At 39.5% G+C, this 24,172-nt stretch overlaps 1 protein-coding gene across 1 annotated transcript in view; it reads right to left on the bottom strand.

Moving 5' to 3' along the window:
- Positions 1 to 24,172, bottom strand: part of slc28a1 (solute carrier family 28 member 1) — a 211,693-nt gene that overhangs the window by 32,100 nt on the left and 155,421 nt on the right. Inside the window, exons 12-15 of the mRNA XM_051920321.1 lie at positions 22,484 to 22,614; positions 12,476 to 12,644; positions 9,477 to 9,674; positions 7,472 to 7,553 (exon numbers count right to left, since the gene is read on the bottom strand). Of these exons, the coding sequence (XP_051776281.1) occupies positions 7,472 to 7,553; positions 9,477 to 9,674; positions 12,476 to 12,644; positions 22,484 to 22,614 (580 nt within the window). The remainder of the gene's footprint in view (positions 1 to 7,471; positions 7,554 to 9,476; positions 9,675 to 12,475; positions 12,645 to 22,483; positions 22,615 to 24,172) is intronic.

Below are 24,172 nucleotides of genomic sequence, written 5' to 3'. Positions count from 1 at the left end.
TCCCTGATGTCTCATTGTGTTTGTGAAGTTACTTTGTGTTTGCATACGTCTTAAAGTCAGATAGGAAGTGGAGTGTCGAGTTTGACTTCACATAATATGAAACATAAAGTTTGAGAATATTGGTCGCATATAGGCTACTATATATTTGAATTGTTTTGCTTATTGTAACTGCTACACTTTGGGTTTTTATGAACATGCATATATTTTGTACCTAACGTTTCATTTTAAAGTTATGATTTTCAGTAATGAATAGTTCAATATTTATTATTACTTTCAACTGTGACTTTGTATTTTGCTCTTGTTCGCAGACACCACCATTTGGTGTGTTTGTTCAGGGCTGCACCCCCGTTGTTTACAGTTCCTTGAATTAGAAGTCGACAAGGGCGTGATGTCACGGGCAATTTCCTATCTGAGATGTGAACATTAGCATCCATGTTTTTTTGTTTTTCTCAACAACTTAAAGGCCTTACTTATAGCAAAAATCAATTTAGGAGTTGGGACTTTCCATGCTTTTTCTTTTGGCTTTGACTCCTAGTTTATGCATTATGCTTTAGCTATCAGGTTTCTTTGCTTCTCTGAATCAATTTCTTGGCATATTTTCACTCGAATCTCTTGGTTCTATGAAGTTGCCAACATTTTGGCCTGCCATTTACCACTTGGCAGAACAGTAGCCTGATTTAATAGGCTGTAGAAAACAAGCTGGAAAATTTGAGTTACGAAACCGTGACAAACTCAGGTTGTGTCTGCATTGTGATGAGAATCCATACTTGGTTCAGACAGTGTGCAGGATATGTGCTTGAAAAAAAGGGTGAAATCAGAGCACTTGCATGGTGTCCAGTGGTCCATTAAAAAACAAACTCTCTGTCTTCAGCATCTTAACTTGGCTTGTTAAAGTCTTTAGGACAACGTGTGCATATTGCCCATTCTGCTATGCATTTTTGGCACAACAGGCCTGTTAAGAAAGCAGATTTAACAGGGTTAACAGCATCCAGCTGCATAAAACCCCCACCTTGCATTCCAAAGTAAGTGCCTGCATTCCAGGTTATACCAGGAACTGCCTGGAATTTATCTGATAACAAAGGTGTAAATCAGAGGTGACCTGACATCACTCCACAGGCTCCTCTGCAGAACTCTGCCTTGGACACCAAACCCTGAAGTCGTGGGTTCAAATCCCACTATGACACTGTATGACCCTGGGCAAGTCACTTGACCCGCCAGTGATCCAATTTTTAAAGCCAAAAGAAACGTAAGCAATTGTATCATAAATGTTGTAAGTTGTGTTGGATAAGGGTGTCAGCCAAATAAGTAAATAACTCTAGAGTCAGAAGGTGTGCAATGGATTCAAGCAAGAACAAAAATTTTTAATTCAAGGGATGACAACTCAGATGGACAGAAGAACCCACCTATTAGAAGACAGTCATTTTATAACTGGTATTGATTTTAATCCCATCAGAAGAAGGTTCAACCTTCCTTTAAAACTCTTGGCACCATTCTGAAGAATCTCACTCTTTGGGCTTTTTTCTGAGCAATCACTAAACACCCTGGGGATTCTCTCAGGGACAAGGCTGAGAAGCCATGACTTCAAGAAGGGAATGTCAGCATCTTGGGCCAGAATGAGTAATGCCTTTTCCCTATGAAGTGGCAAAGGAACAGCAAAAGGCAAACTGAGGAAGCAGCAGCACAGCACTGACAAGGATCACACAGCAAACAGAAAGAGTGCACTCCAACACATGAAGAATACTCCACTTGAACCCAGAGCAACAACAAAGCAACAAAACCACACATCAGACGTCATCCATAAAGACTTGGTATCATGAATCTATTTATCTGTGCCTTGATAAAGTAGAACTCTAAATACTACTAAACAGCCAGCCAATATTTTTTTTGTCTGTCTAATGTGTCTGCATCCATTCTTATACAGTATGTCAACATGTGTATGTAGTGTAGTTATCATCTTTGTAAACTCCTTTCATTTATCAATAAATGGCATTCTGCTTCTTAAAATGAGTGTGCCTCAGTTACCTTGATATAAGTCTAAAGACCGGAGACCTGCCTCCTATGACAGAGAAAGAGGTAAGGTAAATAAATTAGGAGCCTTGTCAAAGCAGTGCTTTTGTTCCCGTGTGGTTTCCCTTTCTTTTTTAAATCCACATCCCTGACGCAGCTTTATAAATACACTGAAATTAACCGCATATTGTTTATTAGTTTAAGGCATCTGATTGTAATGAACCTGTAACAATATAATGGTCCACGGAATGGCCAAACTATTCCAAATACCATAGCTGCTTTAGCGTTGTTACTCTCACTGCACCTTCTTCTTCTTCTTTCAGCTGCTCCCGTTAGGGGTTGCCACAGCAGATCATCTTTTTCCATATTACTCTCACTGCACCACTTGGAGTATTTATATCACTGTATCTAAGTGGGGAATCACAGCTCTACAGCAGCTGATTGGAAAGAGAATTATCATTATACAGCATCTAGCACATGCTGCCTCAGCCATGCTGCCTATTTGAACTGCTCTCATACAGCAAACGCTTCAGAGCCTTTCCTGTAGGGACATCGCGGCTCAGAAACAGTTTCATCCCAAGAACTATAAACGCAATCAATCAGTCCATCAAGTGCTCCTTGTAGAACTGTTTGTACTTATAAGTACAATTACCTCACTGTCAGCAAACCGTCCTTATAACTTATTTTTTCAAGATCCATAACACACAGACAGACAGAGCACTGCGTAATACAGAGACAGACAGGCAGAGATATACAAACAAACAGGGAAGGCACATGTACTGAAAGAAAAAGCACTGAATAAGCTCACCCGCTCTAACATCACCCCTCCCCCCGATCTGACTCTCTAAGTAACAGCGCAAGTACAGACACAAATCAAGTGCATGTGTGTACTGTATAATATTAACAAAAAGAGCAGCTTACTACTGAAAACGGCAAATATAGGAGTGAGTGGGGATCGAACCAGGACACTTGGTTACACTTGGTTTGCGTCTGTACTTGCGCTGTTACTTAGAGAGCCAGATCGGGGGAGGGGTGATGTTAGAGCGCGTGAGCTTATTCAGTGGGGCAGGAACAACTCACATGTTGATTTTTTTTTTCTTTCAGTACATGTGCCTTCCCTGTTTATTTGTATATCTCTGCCTGTTTGTCTCTGTATTACGCAGTGCTCTGTCTGTCTGTGTGTTATGGATCTTGAAAAAGTAAGTTATAAGGACAGTTGTTCATGTTAATTGCAGTCTCAATTGTTAAAAAATATTTTAAAAGGAGCATCCCACATGAAAATATAACAATCTCATTAACTGACAGTGCATACCAATTTACAAATTTTATGTCCGTTTGAGGTTAAAAAGAAAAAAAAGAAGTAACACTTTATCCCCAGCGGGGAATTGAACTCATGTTTGTGAGGCAGAGAAAAGCTACTCGGTCTGAGAGGCAAATCTTAGCACGCTACACCACAGAAGCTGTTATATGGTGTGTGAAGCTATTGTGGAAGTGTTTATTTGATCTTAGGAACTCAAGCTTTACACATTCTATAGTTTATGCCTACATTTTGTAACATTTATTACTAAAATATGAAAAAGTTTCTGTTTTAGCAATGTGTTTACACAGATTACTGTAGAAATGGAACACGCATGAAATGCATGTATTCCAAATAGCGATCTATTATTTCTATTCTAAAACTCCAGCAGTTCAGTCACTCCCAGGTAATCAAACAAGGCATGAGCTGGGAAAACTTAGTGAACGTTCTGCGACGGTGGGGGATGGAATAGCCGGCTGCTCGCTGCTCCTCTTAATCGGCACATTTAGAAGACAAAAGAGAGGTGAGAACGGTTTTAAGGTGGGCCGGATCTACGAGTTTTTTCGTAGACTCTGGTAATTCTAGTGTTAAACCAAGAAATAGTATGTTTTTCCTTGCCTCCGCTTGGTATTTGCTGAAATTCTTCTATTTCCCTGTGCGTTTACCTTTTCACAGAACACTGAGCTTAAAGGTTATTTATATTGATTTGGATATTCAAAGAGGCATAGTTCTGGAAGGAGTTTGGGGAGTGGCAGCAGGCGTGTGGACATGCGTTACTTTTTACACTGACCGGGATTTATGTAGCAGAAGAACGTGGAAGTTGGCGAATGCACAGATTTATGCATCTGGATTTTTTTGTGTGTACAAACATTTCCGCTTTTGTCCGTAGGCTATGTTTTAGTGTGAATTCTACACACAGCGTTATGCATGAGGCCCCTGGAGTTGAGACATTTATCTCATTCTTCCTGGCAGATCGCCTCGATCTGCTAGATTGGATTGGAAGAATCTGTACATGTTCTATGGGGTTTAAATCTGGGCTTTGATTGGACTGTTCAGGGAAAGTCATACTTGTCCCAAAGCCACCCCTTTGTGGTCTTGGCTGTAGGATTCAGGTCATTGTTGTATTGAAGGTGAACCATTGCCCCAGTCAGAGGCGGTGTGCACTCTGGAGCAGGTTTTCCTCAAGGATCCCTCTGTATTTGTCTGCATTCATCCTTCCCTCAATCCCTGTACCTTCTGATGAGAATCATGCCATAGCATACTGTTGCCACCACCAAGCATCACTGTAGGGTGTGGTTAGGCAGTTAATGTGCAGTGCCTGGTCTTTGCTAGATATAATACTTGAAATTCACTTTTTGTCTCATCAGACCAGAGAATCTTTTTCTCATGCATTCAGAGTCCTTTAAATTACATTTTTTTCAAACTTCAAGTGGGCTATAATATGCATTTGATTGATGGAGTGGTGCTGTCAGATTCTTTCATCTCAGCAGATGACTTCTGATACTCTATTAAAGTGACCATTGTTTAGTCAACACCCATGACAAAGGCCCTTCTTGCCCATTTACTCAGTTTGTTCAGACAGCTAACTCAAGGAAGAAATCTGGTAGTTCCAAACTTCTTCCATTATATGATAATTGAGGTTAGCAGGAACACTCAAAGCTTTAGAAATGGTCTTATCCCCTTCTCTTGATTTATGCTTCACCACACATTTATCATGGAGGTCTACAAAGATTTCCTTGGACTTCACGGTTTGGGTGGAGGCAAGGGGTCAAGTCAGGAACCAAGTCAGGGACCAAGACTCTTTGAGAAGCAGTAGAATTTTAATTTTCTTTTGGTTTTTTTTCTATACTTAATTTTGTATTTATTTTTTCCTTTTAATTTTTTCACTTGTTATAAATTTATATAATCTTATTTTTTTATTCATCTAACTGCCTATTTGGTACATTTGCTGTTGGCAATGGTGCATGACGTCATTGAGCTATTATTTATTATGTGTACTTCAAGGTACATACAAGAGAGAAATACGGACTGGCAGATGAACAGTCAAGAGTCGAAACTGAGAAGACAAAACTGAGCACCAAGTTAAAGAAGAGACATAAAACAGTAGTCAGGAATAAGAAGGCAAAGTTGGAATCCCAAACTGAACTGCTCTACTTGGTAACTTGAAATTAAACTACTGCAAGCCATAAGAAGGTCTTGTGCTTATCAATGGATGGATAATTCTGTGATTCACAAGCATCGAATTTACAGTATATGCACAAGCTGACCCACACAAGCAGGTCACATGATGTCTAGACAGTGTTGCATAAACACAACATAATACAACACAAAAAAAATATATAAGACCATTACCTAATATGGAGCGCTGAATAAACCACACATCTAGATTCTTTGCAAAAAATAAAAAAGGTGCATATTTAAATAAACAACCCAAAATAAAATAAATAGATAAAAACCATAATCATAACTCCAGTATTTAAGATGGTGGCACGCTATTTTCTTTGTCCAAGTTTCTGAATAATTAAAAACACATTTTTGTGTAGTATTTAGTGTTTTAAAACTTGCTGTTAGTGAGGACGTTTCTTTGCACTGGGCTATGGCTGCATGTTTCTCTTTGTGATCCATTAGCATTGGTGTTATTTTACCTTTTTTTACAATCTTCCCGAGGTATCCTGTATTTACTGAACCTGAGGGGCTTTAATTAAAGTAAATGTAAGAAAGTAAAAGCATGAATAGCAGAAATCTGGCTCAGAAAGAAATGGAAAAGACAGCTAAATGTTAATCTAAGCCTAAAAAGGCCACAAGATCAAGTTCAAGTTACAGCCTGCCAGAGACTGACCTGGAACAGATAAGCGAAAGAATAGATATCTGGGGCTTTGACGCTGCAGCATCAGCTCCAGCCGAGAGCGAAAGTGGGAGCTAAACTGCAAGTGAGTCGGGCCAGGAGAACTCGTGGATTCCACAAGGTTCACTGAAACTGTGCAAGGCCTTACCATCTCTGCTGTCAACTACCCCCCATGATATCAGCGGCACAGACCAAAACTGGGCTTGCTACTCTGACCGCGGACCTTGGAGAAGACTGAAATGAACAGTCCAAGCTGAAGGTAACAATCACCACAATGATTACCCCAATAACTGCTGCTATCGGGGGCAGTTAGGGGGGTACGGGGTGGCGGGGGACGAGGGGTCTTTTGTGAAGCATATTTGAGGTCTGTGGCAGAGCAGGATTTTAGTGAATCAAAGCAATGTGCCTCAGGAGTCAGTGGGTGTGGGTGTGTGTTGCTGCAATGCCATGCAGCTCTGGGGTGTTTGATGGGGAAATTTGCCGACTGTGCATTCACACGCATGACACGATCAGTTCAGCCGTTTTCCTCATTAATGTTCCATGGATCATCATCAAGGCACCTCTTCACACACAAAATAGAGAGAGAAGAGGGAAGGAAAAGAAAGGATCCAATGTAGTGCAGAAAGAAGGCAATGAAATGTTCAGGGTAAACCAAGCGACAGATGTAAGCTGTTCTCCAGGGGTGGACTGGATCACTCTTGCTAAGTAGTTAAGAGCAGGAGCAATGAATTTACACCAATGAAGGTTTCAGGAAGATGGAGTTGGACTCTGGTCATCTCAGTGGATGCTGAAGAAAGATGGTCGAGATGGGGAGTCAGTAAGGAACTGCATTTGTCTTCACCTCATTCATGATACTCAGGGGATGGGTGTGTGGGGTAAAATGAGAGAAAAGGAGATTGAGCAGCACTGCTATGGAAATAAGTACCAATCCCATGCGACTTTGTCCTTGGTTTTATTGGATTATTTATTTCTTCTATTTATTGGATTTTATTGTCTTCATTGTGCACTGAATTTAATTGAATTATGAATTAATTGAAGAATCTGCTCTGCACTTTGTTTTAGATACTGTTTAATAAACAATGCACTTTGTACCACTTGTTGTTTATACATCCTCATTGCACTAAGTCCATCTCAGTAGATGACTATTGATGTCTGTGTGCAAGAAGGAATTATGTCATCAGAAGGCAACCCAAGCAACACATGGGAGAACAGGCAAAATCCACACAGAGAACGCCTGGGTCCAAGATTTGAACCCAGGATGCTGAATCTGTTAGGCAGCACTGCTAACCACCATACCTCCTTGTAATATTCAGTAAACTTACACAGTCCTCCAAGCATGATTCCAATGGAGCTGAAGTTAGCAAATCCACAGAGGGCAAATGTAGAAATTGTCTCTGCTCTAACCTGCAAAAATTAAGTAAAAAATTATAGAAAGCTAACATAATATCAATTGAAAACTAAATAATAATAAACCAATATAGATTATAAAGTATTCATTACTAGTTCATCACAGTTCATAATTAACATTACTGCAATAATGTAGGTTTTGTATTAAAGTGCAGACTCAGTCTAAAATTATGTAGGAATCCATTTTATTACTAAAGGTTTAGTCCTAAAACCGTGCCTTTGCAATTGAAAGTAGCTCAGATTAATTGTTTAAATTGCAGAGTGTCTAGCATATGATGGAATTACAAGCAAAAGAGGACACCACTCAATAGGGTCAGGGCCTTATAAGAACCTTAATGAAGGATGGATGTTGGTATTCTGGAAGGTTAAAAGAAGCACAAGCAGGGAATGATGAAACATAAAGGCCAAGAGAGTGCTCCAGAGGTAGCTGCTCCAGGTGTACAGAAACAAAGGAAGGGCAGTTAGGTCACAGACCAAGGTGATGGAAGTCAGTCTGTCATTAAGTTGCATCAGGATGGTGCTATTCACTTCGTATGGTCCTCTACTGTAGGCCGGGCCAGCGCCACCATTAAGGCAAATTAGGCATTCGCCTATGGTGGAGATCATAAGGAGGGAGAAAACCCAGCCACACAGGTTAGCTACTGAACAGTCAGTTGGCGCACTAATAAGCTTGGCCTAGGGTGCAAAATAACCTGGCACCGGCACTGACTGCAAGTTAAAGAAGGTGAGCTACCACAGGGTTACTTGGTCTTGATAAAATGAGGTGGGACTCAGGAACACCTGGAGCTTCTGCTGCAGAACAATGGCCTCAGGAGTTTGAGAGAGAGTTCCTGATCTCACAAATGGTCTGAAGAATTACCCAAAAGTGATCCCAGGCTGGGGATTAATTGTCTTTTCTGGGTTTGAAGGTGAGTTCATCTGGTGCAAGGAAGAGAGGAGAGAGCATTGGAGAAACAGGTACAGAAGAAATGGAGGAGTGCTTTGTATGGTGCTGAGGAGAATAGTGGACTAGCCTCCTCACCAGCTAGACAGGGGGCTGCCTGGTACAGGAAAGCCCAAAGAGCAGATCCAATCCAAAAGACACCTGAGGGGCGCCATTTATAAAAGTTAATGGACATTGTTTATGTAAACCAGGTGGTGCATGCTCCATACCTTCCGATTATGTTTTCAATATGCACAGCAAAGGGCACCATTTTGGTGGGTCAAGGGGCATTCTATAGACACTGAGGGGGTCCCCGGATATACAAGGTCTAATAATACTAAAAGGATGATATGGACAGAGAAGGGCACCATTTTGGTAACTAAGGGGACATGTGTTTACTGCTCCACCCTGGGGTGCATATGAGCTTTGACCAGCACTGACAGACAGGCAGAAGGGCGTGCTGATTTTCGGTTTATTTTGTACTTGTTACATTTGATGTAAAATTAAAATGTGATCTTTAGCCTCTTAGGTATTAATTAATTCTGTGTTCAGAAATATATTTGCAAAAACTTATTCTTACAGGCTTGGCTTGGTCCTGATTGATGTTATTTTGAACAATCTACCTTAGGTGAATAGGATGGATGAGATGGGGGGGCTCAATGGCCTGTTCTTGTCACAGTTTTTGTAATGTTCTAAAAATACAACATCCAGACTTCTGCACAATACTGAACTGAGTATCTTACACAGTCTTCTTCCTCTTCATTTGGGCAAACACAACAAGAACCATTAGCACACACACGCCTAGACTGAAAGGCAGTTTTTATCCTCATCACAGTGATGGTGTTTCTTGTCTGATATCACATCTGATGTATATATTGAACTACTGTTGTCACACTGGTGGAGACACGCAAGTATGAATTTCAATATGCTGTGTATACTTGACAATAAACTTAAAACTTGAGCTTAAAGAAAATTGAGATCTCGATGGACAGACTTACAGAAATCCATTGTTTTTCTCCATTGATGTACTCTTCCATCCCAGCTAGTCTGTTGTTCTTGAACACTGAAAGTTTTTCATAGGCGACAAACTCATTCAGGAATAGTTTGGTTCCAATCAGTTCTGCCACTAAAAAGGAGTCATTCCAGGATACCCCCATCATAAATGCAATAGGCATGAAGATGTAGGAGCAAATTAGCTGCAAGATACAATTTTATCAGATTTAGAACATCTGATTTTATATACTTTTTTCATAATATTCTTAATACTTTAATGACATTTAATGATCAAGGCAATGTACAGACGATTCCAAATTTTGTGATTACCCAACCAAAGAAGACTTAATGGGGCTGATATGGGAGGCCCTAAAATCCCAGAGTGTCATTTAGGGATTGAGCAGGATCTGCCCACTTCACTTTATATTAGGAGAAAGTATTGACTTTGACTTATTTTACTATTTCTATGTAATAGTTGGCACCATCGGACTGGCATTAAAGTTCCCTCTTGATAAATGAGGTAGCAGGAAGTGCCTAAAGAACCAGGAGAAATGTAACCTTGTGTCAGTGAATCCAAAAATGGAGACTACTACATCACAGCACTAATGGAGTGAACCCTGAAAGCAAAGGAAATGAGAAATTTAGAGTGGAAAACCCAAACATGCCTACCAACCGAAGGACAGGGAAATGGACAGCATTTCAAATGGATGGAGAAAAAGTGGTCATAAATGGGCAGGGGTTAAGTACCAGAAACAATATCAAAAAACAATTGTCAAACCACAAAATTGAATTCAAAAGTCAAAGGTCAGATACTTAGGTGAGTTAATAGATTAAGGATTGTTTAAACTAGGGAATGGTGGGCAGGGGGTTTAGGACTGTCCAGATTTAAAACTGTACATGAAGAGACAACCACTGTGTAATATCAAATGTGCATAGTAACTTAAATTCTACATCAAAGTAATGTGCCATTCGAAAAAAAGTAAAACATTGACAATTGCTTGCCTTAAAGCTAACAGTTTTAAGAATAAACAAAATGGGTTAGAATTATATGTAGCAGCACATAATAATAGAGATGGGCAGAAGTACAACAAAGATGGGTACACATTATTTAGAAATGACAGGCAAAACTGAAAAGGCAGGGAGACGCCACGTATGCAAACAGAATTTAAATGCAAGTCTTCATGAATAGATAGTGAACCGTAGCTTATTGCAGAGGGTTAAATTGAACTAGACAGCATTAAGGACTGAGGTCTTATATTATGAGTATGTTATATACCCCCAATGCAAACAATAGTTTCAAATTACATCCTTTAAATAAAATTAAAAAGGCAAGTTTAGAGGGGGATATTATAGTCATGGGGGATGTAAACTACCCAAATATTAACTGGGCTAGCACAAGAACAAGAGATTTTAAACAAAATCAGTGACTGTTGTTTAACTTTTAAGGAGTAAAAGTGAATGAACCAATAGGATCTAGTGACAATAATATTATAGATTTTACAGTGTTCTTGGTAGAGGTCTTATTCTAAAACAAAAACAGTTAAATTTGAATTAAATAGGGAAAACTTTAACCAAATGTGGCAAAGCCCAAGTTAGATAAGTTAGAATAAGCTTTTAAGCATGGAGACAGTTGAGAAAATGTAGGTCAGGTTTGAAAGTGTTTTACGTACAATATAAACAAATTCAGCAACTTTAGTTTAATGCTCTTGATGCCTACTTGCTTCTCTTGTTGCTCCTCTATTGTCAAAGCCCCTTTTCTATTGCAAGCAGTGATGACTGCCATAGTTTTAAAAAGTGTGCAACCATTTCTTCACTCATTTATATAGTCATTAGCTATAATAACAGCATTCATGGCAAGGCAGTAACCAGCCCTGGATGGGGTGCCAGTTCATTGCAGGCCCTTCACAAACACATTCATATTGGACCAGTTCAGAGTTACAAATCAACTGGATGTGCACATCTTTGAGATGTGCAAGATAAACAGAAATACAAGTAGAAATTCCCATGAAGTTATGGGGAGAACATGGGAGAACAATGCAAACTCCACAGAGCAAGTACCTGAGGCTGGATTCAAAGCCAGAATTCTGGAACCATGAGACAATACCACCATGCTGCCCCACTCAAAAGTGTTTTTAAGGTTTTAATTACCTGCAGTGTTCACTTTTGTCTTACCCACAATGCTTGATAATTAAGCCCGCAAAAATTCTCATACTGGCATATTCTACCTTTTTTATTCCATAAGTTTGATGCCTTTGGTCTCTGGCCTTGGCCTATGAAGTTCATATATTCCCTTGCCTGCCTGTTCCTTTTTATTGTCTCGTATACAAAGTATAGGGAAAGTATTGTAATCATTCAAAGATTCGATGTCCAGATTTTGATTAGATCTCAATGAGTCAGAAAAAAACATTTTTGGAAATATGTCTGCATGTGTGTGTGTGTGTGTGTGTGTGTGTGTGTAAACATGATAACTTGAGTACACTTTCACTTAGGTCAACCAAATTTTGCATACAAATATTAGGTACAAAACATAGATTTCTATCAACTTTTGAGCTAGTTCCGCTAACCGGAATGGAACATTTTTATTCATGTAACTGCAGAGTCTGATTTATTCAACTTTACTTTTACAATAATTGTTCAATATATTATTAATTTGATTTGATTTGTTGTTGATGGTTGTTTAACGTATGTAATACAAAAATATAATCATTGTCTTGCGGCTTACTACTCAAATATCCATCCCCATATCTGAGTATACAAGAATGTCTAGGGGAGGCCAATCCCAATTTTTTCCTTAGAGATGCGCTGGCCTTTGCACACCAGGCCAAGTCTTAGCCGTTTCCAACTTGCACATCTTCTGTCTACAGATCTACTTTAATCTGCTCTATGAGTGACGTTTGCCATCCTTGCCACTAATGCAAGTTCAGACACTAGAACTGGATTCCATTAGGAACATACTGTCATTTTTTACAATGACTTTTGTAAGTACTGTTTGCTTAGGTTGTACCTGGAAAGTAAGCTCAGGGTAGTCCACCATCCCTCCAATCCAGCTGAGAGCAGCATTGATAAATTCCAACACGGCCAGGAACGCAATCAGATTGGCAGCAATGTTTGCAACAAGGCCAATGGAAGATGAAGCCCCGTTACTGGCTGCTTCCAAGAGGTTTTGCTCATTTCTAAAGAAAAAAAAAAACATAACTAGTTTTCTGCCACTAAATACGTACTTAATCCATCTTGGTTTCAGAGGACTCCACAATATATGCAGGTTTTTGCTCCAAACAGTATCTTAATTTGAAGCCAATTCCTAAGATTTCTTATTAAACTCTTTGACTTAGTCATCTAGTTCTGTCTTGTCAGACTTTCCAAATATGCTGGATTTTGTTTTTCTGAGATCATTCAGACATGTTCTGGACCGGCGCAGATTAGTACTTTTTGATCCTTCAGTTTTCATTCTTTTTTTATAGCTCCTCTACTTTCCTCCTCATTCTGGGGGTTGAGGAGAGGTATATGGTGCCAGCATCTGAACAGGTAACCACTATAACCTGGCACATGCAATGTATACAACAAATAGTTCAGGCCATATGAAGAACTGAGCTCTGACAGTTACCTTACCAACAAGCCAGCCACCACATACCGAAGTGTCATGTCTGACAAAGCTAGTCTGCCTGAAAATAAATGAATCGCAGGTTAATCCAGGCCATTGAAATGTCATGTTTGTCATCTTGACATCACAGATGACTTGTGTGCTAATAGAATGTAACAGCTCACAATTAACAAAAGCAGCTTCACTCTCACTAGATGCCCTTATTGCAATAAGAGTGCAGTAAAGTGATTCGATTATATTAGGAGACCCAGACACTGCTGCAAGCTGCCTTTTTATGTTGGCAAAAATCTGTTTGATTTATGTATGTACACACACACCATACAAAACTGGATGTAGCACCTCTTCAATCAGCCAGTGGCTTTCAGCACAGTGGGCATGATGGAGTAAAAGTAGGCTGAGATATTCCTGACCTGTCAAACAGTCCTCTGTGAACAGACAACAGGTAGCCAATATAAACCGAAGAAAAAAGGAAAAAGCTGTTCAGTGCAAATAAGCAGCATTGGCCCGCTTAAAAGGGAACCAAAAGGCAATGTTTACATCATAATTATCACTGTTGAGGTTTAATATGTTTGTCACGCTAACACAAATTATAATAATGGCTTGGTGATATGAAATATTATATAATAATTCATATCACAGAGCCATTATTATAATAAATTATATTTATATTATAATAATAAATTTGAGTTGTTTGGCTGCAAATCCCTGCTTGACCAAGATTTCGTCATTTCCCATTTTCTCCCAAATGTTGTGTATGCATGGGTCAGAGTTGCCCTAAATATGCATAAGCTTTCATGTCAAGTTCTCTTTTATAAATCCTGACATCTGTGTAGGAAGTTACATATGCACATTTCAAGCCTCTTTTTGTGCGTATGCAAGCTTAATAAATGAGTCCCCAAGAACAGGTTTCCATTCAAGTTATTGTCTGTGTTGGGTCTGTATTATCTGTAAGGGTTTCTCTGATTGCATCCATATCTTGAAATTGCCTTTGAATGAGTGTGTGTCGACTTATGCATAAGTGTCACTGATAAAGGAATGGTGCCTCTCTTGCATAGGTGATATGACAGAAGTATGTAGATATTGTTCGACTTTAAAGTTTAAGTCAGAAACTTGTAGATCATCTAATTTGTGTTGCCATCAGGGAAAAGTAGTGTTTTTTCCCAGTGAAGAGGCGTATCTGTGAGAACTAAAAGATTTGTTGTTTGGTGTACTGTATATTTTAACTGAAGTGTTACAGTAAAAGTGTAAGTTTAAAAGTATTTGCATGTTAATTTCAAAGCCAAACAGAACAAAAACATATAACTCAACAAATACTTCTAATGCAACATGAAACATAATTTTCTTTCAATTTATTACGTTTTACTAGTTTTTACTGTAGTTAATTACTCGCTGTAATGTAAAAAGTCAGTTTATTTATTAGAGAGAAAGAAACGTTATTCACCTACAGGCAGTTATACGTTGTGTTGTCACAGTGTAAGTCCAAACACGGAAACAAAATTCAATGCGATATTGACGACAATTCCAAATATCGTTTTTACTGAAGTGTTACAGTAAAGGTGTAAGTTTAAAAAGCATTTGTATGTTAATTTCAAAGCCAAACAGAACGAAATTGTTTAACTCAATGAATACCTCTAACACAACATGAAACAAAAATTTCTTTCAATTAATTACATTTTACTATTTTTAACTATGGTTAATTACTCGCTGTAATATAAAATAGTTACTTCTATTATGCATATGTAACAGTTCCCATGAAAATAACAATCACAAAATTTACATCTGGTTACCCATACCCGGGGGTTGGCGAGCTAAGCGAACAGGTGGCAGAGCCCCTAGTTTATATAAAAATAAAAAGATAGTCTTTTTATATCTATATAATTAAAATATATAATCATTAAAATATAAAATGTGAGTATGGTGGTGCAGTTGTAGCACTGCTGCCTCGCATTAGGGAGACCAGGGTTCATGTCCTGGCCCTCCCTGTGTGGAGTTTGCATGTTCTCCCTGTGGTTGGTAATGTGTGTGTGTGGGCCCTCTCACCAACTATGGAAAAACTTAATATGTCACATCTTTCAACTTTTTGGGAAATTGAGAAAATGATTGTCGCCCCTATAATTAACGATCTCTAGATTTTATTTTTCCTAAGCTTCACATACACAATATTGTTTTTTTCACAAATCAACAGCACCTGCCCTTTAAATGACATAGTTGCAGCATTTAAATCACGTGATCGTAATCCGACATTTTCATTGGTAGGCGGTCTTTCCGCATTGGTCAGTTGCTAGGTTTTTTTCTGGCAGTATGTAAAATACTGTGTAAATACTAGCTTCTTCCATTGTGCTTTGAAAAGAATGAAGATATCACCACTCCCTTATAACATCAGGAATGACCTAGTAACTTCAAAAACTAAAAAAAACTCAATTTTGAAAAAAATGTCAGTTACTAGGTTTTTCCATTGCATATGAGCTCCGTCCGTGACCCTGTTCAGGGAATGAAAATGACTGAAAAGTAACAATATGGTAGTTCATTTAGTAGAATATGCATTTCAAAAAATTTTTCTTCTAAATTCTAAAGTATGGTGTGTGGAGTGTGCTGATTTTGCTGCTTGATATGTGTGTTGTGCTTTGAACTTTCTACTTTTATACTGTGTGAGAGGCACACAGTATTCTTACCCGGCCAGGAAGCCCAGGAAGTGGAAGGATGATGGAAAGCAACTACTTTAGGGCACTGCCTCGCCAGAACCACTAGATGGAAGCCCCTCTGAGTTTCAGCAGCTCCATGGTTTCCCACAGGGCATCATGGGAAATTAAGTTCTTGGACACCAGCCCTTTTGGGTTCCATGGGTGCCACCAGGGGGTGCTGCTGAGACTGGGTAGCCCTACTTTGTTGAGTTCTCAACTCACCTGGAAGTGCTTCTAAGCTACTGCTTTAGAACACCAGAAGTGCTTCTGGTTGCTGCATAAACGAAGCTGGCTGCCTCAACGCCAGGAACCAAAGTTGAGAGGAAGAAGAACAAAGCTTGTGAGGAGGAATGGAAGCAGTGCCCAAGGGAAGCACAGACAGACAAAGAGAGAGAGAAGATGACAAAGTTTTGTTGTGTACTGTGCTATATTGCTGTATTTGTGTTGCTGGTGATGGGAAACCAGCAGAGAAGAGTTTCACACAATAAAAAACTCTCTTGTGCTTTTACACTTGTCTCTAAGCCTGCTTGTGTTGGGTGTTTGGGGAACTGAAGTGCCCTTTGGTGGCCACAAGTGTTTTGTTGGTGGATTTTGTTCAGAGCAGAGTGGGTTCTCAGCAAGTGAAACTGACCCACAGATGATCTTAGAAATTGACTGAAACTGTAACTGTTATGCTTGGAGAAAACCCTGCAGGGGACACAGGTGATGACTTTGAAAGCCACTGAAGCCAGGACTGCCGAGCAATCTGCAATGGCCTTCTCTCATATGTTGATAGCTAGAAGTGTCTGCTGTTCTCACTAAAGACTCCAACTTGGGGTTGTACCCTTTCATGTGTCAAGGGGATTGCTTAGTAAGACATAGGTTATTTGTGAGCAAGAGACATTCATTTGGGGCTTCTAAACTTATAAACTAGTAATTCTGCTTCTATTTGCAAATTGACAGAGTATCATGAAATTAAGAGACCTGGCTTATTATATATGGCACGTCATTTAAACAAGCATAAGTGAAAATATCCTGGAATGGTGATACAGTTGCAGAGCTTTGTCATGTTAAGCAAGTACTATATATTTGGGCTCCCTGATAAAAAGGCTTCTAAAGACCTCAAAGTACAAAACAAAAACAAAATCTCAATATATTGCAAACATAAAATTGAGGAGAGTCAGTGTAAAAAGGTCATTCAGGAAGCTTTCATTTATAGGTAACCAGTCATTACAAATGTAATAAATGGACTGACTCATTTATTAAAAGGGTGAAAAATATTTTTCTGAAATCATTTCTTTCAATTCTGTCCAGTTTATACTCAAGGAAAAACTCATTTTACAGAGTGGATTCACTGAAAAATGTTTTTTTAACTTATTAAGTAAACACATAAACTGAAATATTGAATTTGGCCAGTTCAACTGAAAATTTTTAGACTGAAATTTACATGCACCTTGTCCAGTATGGTTTGTGTAAAGTGCTTCAAAATTTTTTTCTGTTTCTACAAGCTTTGCACACCTGAGTGTGGGCAGTTGATCCAGTTTTTCCTGAAGGATCTTCTCAAGCTCCATTAGATTGGATGGGAAGTACAATATATGTAAACTGCTACCTCCAGGTCTCTCCACTTTGGCTGGACCACTCAAGGACAGTCATATTTTCCTGAAGCCACTGCAGCGTTGTCTTGCTTATATGCTTTGGGTTGTTAACATGTTGAACCATCTCCCCAGTCTGAGGTCATATTCAATCTGGAGCAGGTTATCTTCAAGGACTTCTCTGTATATGGCAGCATTCATTCTTTCCTCAATTCTGACAATTCTCCCTGTCCCTGGTACTGATAAGCACTCCACTGTTACCACCATGCTTCACCATAAGAATGGTTTTAGTCAGGTAATTAGCAGTGCCTGGTCCTTGTCAGGTATAGTGTTTGGAGTTCTGCCCAAAATGTTCACGTTTTATTTCTTATTTTTATTTTATTTCTTCTTATGTTCCCAGAGTCCTTTTAAGTTGTCATATGCCTTTTATTCAAGAGTGCCTTCCAATGAACCACTCTTACCATAAACACTTAATCAAGGGAGTGCTGCTAAAATGGTTGTCCTTTGATAAGATTTCTCATCTCAGCAGACGATTTCTGAAGCTCTGTTAGAGTAACCATACAGTTTTTGGTCACCTCCCTGACCAACAGCCTTCTTGTTATTCAGTTTGGCCAGAGAACCAACTGAAGGAAGTCCTTGTGGTTCCAAACTTATTTCATTTCAAAATTATTGAGGCCACTGTGCTCCTGGGAATACTCAGAGCTTTTACAAATGGTTTAATTCCCTTGCCCAGATCTATCCCTTACTACAATTTGATCATGGAGTTCTATGGAGAATTCCTAGGACTTCATGACATGGTTTTTGCACTGACATGCAGTGCAAATTGTGGGACCTTATATACACAGGTGTGCGCTCTTCTAGACGATGTCTAAACAATTCAATTTGCCACAGGCTGATTTGAATCAAGTTCTAGACACAGCTCAAGGCGAATTAAAACAAACAGGACACACTAGACCACAATCTGGAGTCCCACTGAAAAAAGTCTGAATACTTATGGAAATGAGAGATTACAATTTTTTGTTATTTTTTAATACTAGGGGGCTCTGACCCCTGCTCGCTTCGCTCGCCAACCCCCTTATTGTTTAATCGGATATACAATTTGTAAAGCTTGTTTTTTTCTTTGGAATTGTTTCAATTTCATTTTTTGCACTTATACTTTAAAGCTTCAGTAAAAACAATATTTGGAATTACCTTTTCTTCAAAATCGCATTGAATTTTGATTTTGCTTTAGGACTTAAATCGAGACAACGCAACATATAACTGCCGATGAGTGAATATGTTTTTTTTCTGACTTTTTCGAATGTTTGTCCCTGTGATTTGTTGTCATAGCAAAATCTATTCTCACGGGAAACTGTAAACATTTTGATACGAATGGCCTATCAAGGTCTCCTTTGGTGTCTAATGTTATTCCCAGAATATATATTACATTACCTTTCCTTTCGCCTGTTGAAATTTGAAATTTGCATCGCTTCTCTGTGATCTTAAATATACACATGACCGAATTGTGGTTTCTTCGAACTTAAGCTTTAATTGTTGCGGGACCACGGATTCTCATAGCGTATGGTCCATTATTGTGTAAATCTACGTTTAGAGCATTGAATAATTATTGTAGGCTCGTATATTTTGCCTGTAGTGTTTGTGGATTCTTCGGTGGGCTGGCGCCTTGCCCGGGGTTTGTTCCTGACTTGTGCCCTGGGTGACTGGGATTAGCTTCAGCAGACCCCCGTGACCCTTTGTTCGGATATAGCGGGTTGGGGATTGACTGATTGTTTGTGGATTTCACTTTCCCCAAACATCAAATCTTTTAATTCTTGCAGATATGCCTCCTTATTGTGTAGAAACACTACTTTTTCCTGATGGCAACATGAATTAAATGATCTACAAGTCTCTGACTTAAACTTCAAAGCCTTACAATATTTCCATACTTCTGACATATAATAATAATAATAATTCATTACATTTGTATAGCGCTTTTCTCAGTACTCAAAGCGCTATCCACACAGGGAGGAACTGGGAAGCGAACCCACAATCTTCCACAGTCTCCTTACTGCAAAGCAGCAGCACTACCATCACCTATGTCCATATATTCGATCTCTATTCGCCTTTCCGTTATTTCTCCGAGTAATAATTTCTCTTTGTTAGCGTTAATGCGATCTTTACTATCTTTTTTTTTTTGATACTTTCAGAATTTTCTGCTTTTATATTCTGTAACTTGCTCTGCATGTGTATTGCGCCTATGTTTTTTTTTGTGTCTTTTGAATTCCACTGTTTTCATTATCTCTAACCTGCTCTGCATGGGTTTCCACCCCTCGTTTCTGAACCTCTTTATGATGTTTTACTTTGTTCTCTACTCTTTGTCTTTTATTTCTGAACTCGCTTTGTCCTGCTATTTTTTCAATTACACCTGGTCCGTGATGATTATTTTCCCTTTTTTCGAGTAATAATTTCTGTTTGTTTGTGCTAATGCGATCTTTACTATCTTTTTTTTGATACTTTCAAATTTTACTGCTTTCATATTCTTTATCATTCTCTTCATGTGTATTGTGCCATTGTTTTTATTGAGCCTTTCGATTTCCACTGCTTTCATAATCTCTTATCTGCATTTTTTTCTCTCCAACGCTTTTGGGTCTCTTTACTCCGCGCTGCTCTTTCTTCTTCGCTTAGTCGTTGACGTTTCATCTAGAAAGTATTGTCCTTATACGCTTTATATGAGCTGAGAGCAGAGGATATGTGTCTGCTAAAAGCCTTTACACGACTGAGAGTTTTGATGACTGTGGTCTTATTTTAAAATGGTTGTAAGTAGTGCGTGACTTGCAAGAGTCTCATGTTCCACATCCCCGTGAGACAGTCCTGGGACAAACTCTTGGAACCATGGCTCATGTTTAAAGTCTCCACGAGACACTCCGTGGACAATCTCTTTCATCTCGTGGGTCTTTTAAGTGTCTTCCGAGAAGATCACATCTTGTCTCCCTTGTCTACCTTCCAAGATTTTTTTTTTATAACATGGAGGCAGCTAAAGGGCTTAAGTAATGGTAATACCACATCCGACCAGGGGACGGCGGGGTGCATTGACTGTCTTTCTCAGTTCCCTGCAGACCTTTCCTGAGAAATCCAGCATCTCCAAAGACCTCACTTCTGGTCCAGACGATGTCACTTCTGGTCCTGGCCCCTTTGATGACGTCACTTAAGGTCCAAAACATGTCACTTCTGGTCCTGGCCCCTTCGATGACGTCACTTCCTATATGGGCCTTTAAAGCCGCCATCTTACCAACAAGAAATCAGTTCTGTTTTGAAGTCTTGTGAAAAACTCTGTTCTTTTCAAAAAGCCTTTTGCAGCCATGGATATTATACGGGTGGCTGGCCCAAACCTTTTCACGATGTCTGGTCTGTGTTTCTATCACAATATGTTTGTAAACCTTTCTGAAGACATTCTTTCACTTTGTCATTATGGATTATTTAGTGTAGATTGATGAACAAAAATGGTAAATTTATCCATTTCAAATTGAATCTACAACATAATGAAGTGTGCAGAAAGTGAAGGGGTCTGAATATGTTCTGAATCTGTGTTGGTTTTTGGTAAGTACATTTCAGGTTTGTTTGCCTGAGAGGAAACAAATATAGGGCAGCTGTATTCAGGTTGAAACCCTGATTGACTCCTTTTTGATGTGTGTTCCACATGCCTACCCAGATGGGACGCCTCAAATTGGGACCTGAGTGCTGCCATGCAGTTTGCGATGCCTCAGCACCACACCAGTTCTGATCCCCAACAGGCCTGACTCCATTGGCTTTCCGACAGTTTTGATTCTTCTGGGGATGGGGCTCCTGAGGGATTTCCCCCCATCCTTTTCATAATGTGAGCAGCCTTCCTATGGGCGGCTGCAGCAGAGGCACTCCCGCAGAGAGCAGAAAGCAGTCCTGTCTGTCGTTTCAGAGCTGTTTGAAGCTTTTTTATGGTGGCTGGAGTGCCAATTCTGCCACCAACCCTCATGATTTCCTTTCAAGTTGGAGGACCACTTACAGGGCCGGATGCAGGTTAATGTCTTACCCAGGACATGTAGTCAATAGACGGTTTGGGAGAGCATGGGGGGGGGGGGGGGGGGGGGTCATGAGGTTGCTGGAAAGGGGTGTGTGGTGCTCCCGATATCTGTGCAAAAGGACGAAGGCGCAAGTCTTTAGAGTCATGGTGCTTCCTGTCTTGCTATATGGTGGCGAGACATGGACGCTATCCAGTGACCTGAGACGAAGACTGGAATCCTTTGGTACTGTGTCTCTCCGGAAAATCCTTGGATACCGCTGGTTTGACTTTGTGGCACATTACCTGCATTGTGAGGGAGTGTCAGTTATGGCACTACGGCCATGTGGTGCAATTCCCTGAGAGCGATCTGGCTCGCAGGATCCTCATTGTTGAAGACCTGAGTGGCTGGACAAGGACAAGGAGACACCTATGTAACACCTGGCTGCAGCAGATACAGGGTCATTTCCGGAGGGTGGGACTGGACCGCATGTCTGCCTGGGGGATTGCCAACCAGAATGCTGAGCTGTTTTGTCATGTGGTGGGAGCGTGCATGCTCTCCAACCTGACCTGACCTGACCTGTGATGTGTGTATGCAAGAAAAGCTGAAGCAGTCCTGTTATGTTCAGCAGTAAAAGGAAGGCAAACTAGAATATCTGGGGTGACCAGGAGAAGAAAGTAAAATGCCAGTAAAAAGGTTAATACTGAGATTCAGTCCTATCTTTCATCAAATCTAATCGCTAAAGCTTAAATCAAACTGAAAACCAGAAAAAGGTCTGTAATGCTAACAATAAACATGGAAAATAACATGCAGAGGTTTCTTTTGTTTTATCTGCAGATTTGGGTGACTAGGAAATACATGTTACTGATTTTTTATCTTATCATCACAATAACATCAGCACCATGCAACTCAAAATTTCATTGAATAGCAATACCATAACAATCAGTGCTCAAACTAGCAGTGCACGGAAAAACAAAGATGGGTCCAGAAAAAGATGCAAAAAATATAAAACCATTAGAACATAATGTCTAATCCAAAAATGGATGCCAAAATTGAGTTCTGGGACCATAATAATCAAAGCTTCAGGGGATGAACACTTAGTTTAAAATGAACACAAATCACGAGTCCCAGATGAAAATGACTTACCCAGCATCAATATGAATTGCACCATCACATCGGAACTTGCTTTCCTCTGTTTCTGGGTACGACAATTTGGATAGAGCAAGAGCACAGGGAGCAGCCATCACTGATGCAGCTATAAGAGCAGAGGCATCAATCTGAAAAGGCAAAGAAGGACACTATTCACAGAAAAGGCTGTCCAGTCCGAGACTGAGAAGCACAAGGCACAACAGCATGTGTGTGTGATCATCTTGTTGCACTATGCCTATCTTTCCTTTATTTAATATTCCCAAACAATTCACTGTCTCTGTTCCCCAAAAACAATAGTAGAAAAGGTAGAGAAGAAGAGAAAGGTCTAAGACTGTTCTAGGGATTGAAACAGAAAGCTTTATCGAAGAGAGACCACCATATATTGTAAAAGTATCAGTCCTGGTAACTTTATTCCAGTTTCAAAAGAAAAGTACATCCATTAGTCATAAAAAAAGTATGCAGTACAGCATTCTGGAAAATTAGTAGCATTGTAAAGCAAGACAGGAACATAACGAAGGTAATAATAATAGAGTAATCATACAGGATGGGGATGTCATCCTGAGATAACCCCGGGTCTGTAACAACCTAATAGCACACAAAAAATAGATGTCCACTAGAGCCAGAGTCAAGAGCAGAACCCTTATAATGAGGATGAGGGAGGATGTAACCTTAATGACACTAAATCAAAAAGCTGCCTGTTTCGCTAATAGATTCTGAAGAGTTTTAAACAATTTGATTTTCTGTACACTTGGGAAAGTTTGTGAAAAATGGTGTGCACTGTGTCCCTCAGTAGGCTTGCCGATGGACCAGTCCAGTAGCAACACATTTTGTTTGTTCAAAATTCCCAATGTCCCAGTGCAATTATGAAGACACTGTGCTATAAAAATGGCTCCATCCTTTGGATGAGAAGTAAATCCAAGGTCCTGACTTTCTGTGGTCATTAAGGTCCCTGGGCATCCTTCTTGATGTCCAGGCTAAATTGTCCACCTAATCACCCCATGTTCACCTCCTAACAGCTAATGTGTGGTGAGTGTACTGAAACAAAAATGGCTGCTCTCAGATCATCCTGGTGGATGGTATACAGTAGTGGTGGTTGAAGTGGCTCCCCACTCACTGAAGCACTTTGAGCAGTGAGGAAAGCTCCATATATATGTAAAGAATTATTGTTGATGTTATTATTATTATTATTATTATTCCATCCCAGTTAAGCAAAAATGACAAATGCTGTTTATTCCTTCCTTGCAATGAACAGAATGCTTGCAAGTTTAAGTCATGTTTTTTAAAAAACTGATTAATATTTGATATTGTGAGATAACTAATTAAATGCAGAAATGACAGCTTCCTTCTTTTTGAAGTATAAAATGTCATTTGAATTTTAAATGTTTCATTGGCCTGCTTGGAATGTGTTAAGGAGGATTCTCTGTAACTAAAGAAGAGTCACATGTCACTACTACTAATGAACCCAAAGATGGACATCTACATGACAACAAGCTAGAAGAAATCGACTCAAAGCGCTCTACCAGTACACTGTAACTGAATGACTTAAAATGACAAAACAAGAGTCTAAATACAGAAGGTTTATTTACATAACATATTGAAATCATTCCAATTTAAACCAATCAGCATACAGATAAATGGTATGTGCTAATGTCATACTTATGTCTTTAACATAATATACATTATGTA

This window comes from Erpetoichthys calabaricus, chromosome 17 (genome assembly GCF_900747795.2).
Source record: "Erpetoichthys calabaricus chromosome 17, fErpCal1.3, whole genome shotgun sequence".
In the NCBI taxonomy this organism is placed as follows: domain Eukaryota; kingdom Metazoa; phylum Chordata; class Cladistia; order Polypteriformes; family Polypteridae; genus Erpetoichthys; species Erpetoichthys calabaricus.
Note: the sequence above shows the minus strand (reverse complement) of the source record. Positions and strands in the feature narration are given on the sequence as shown.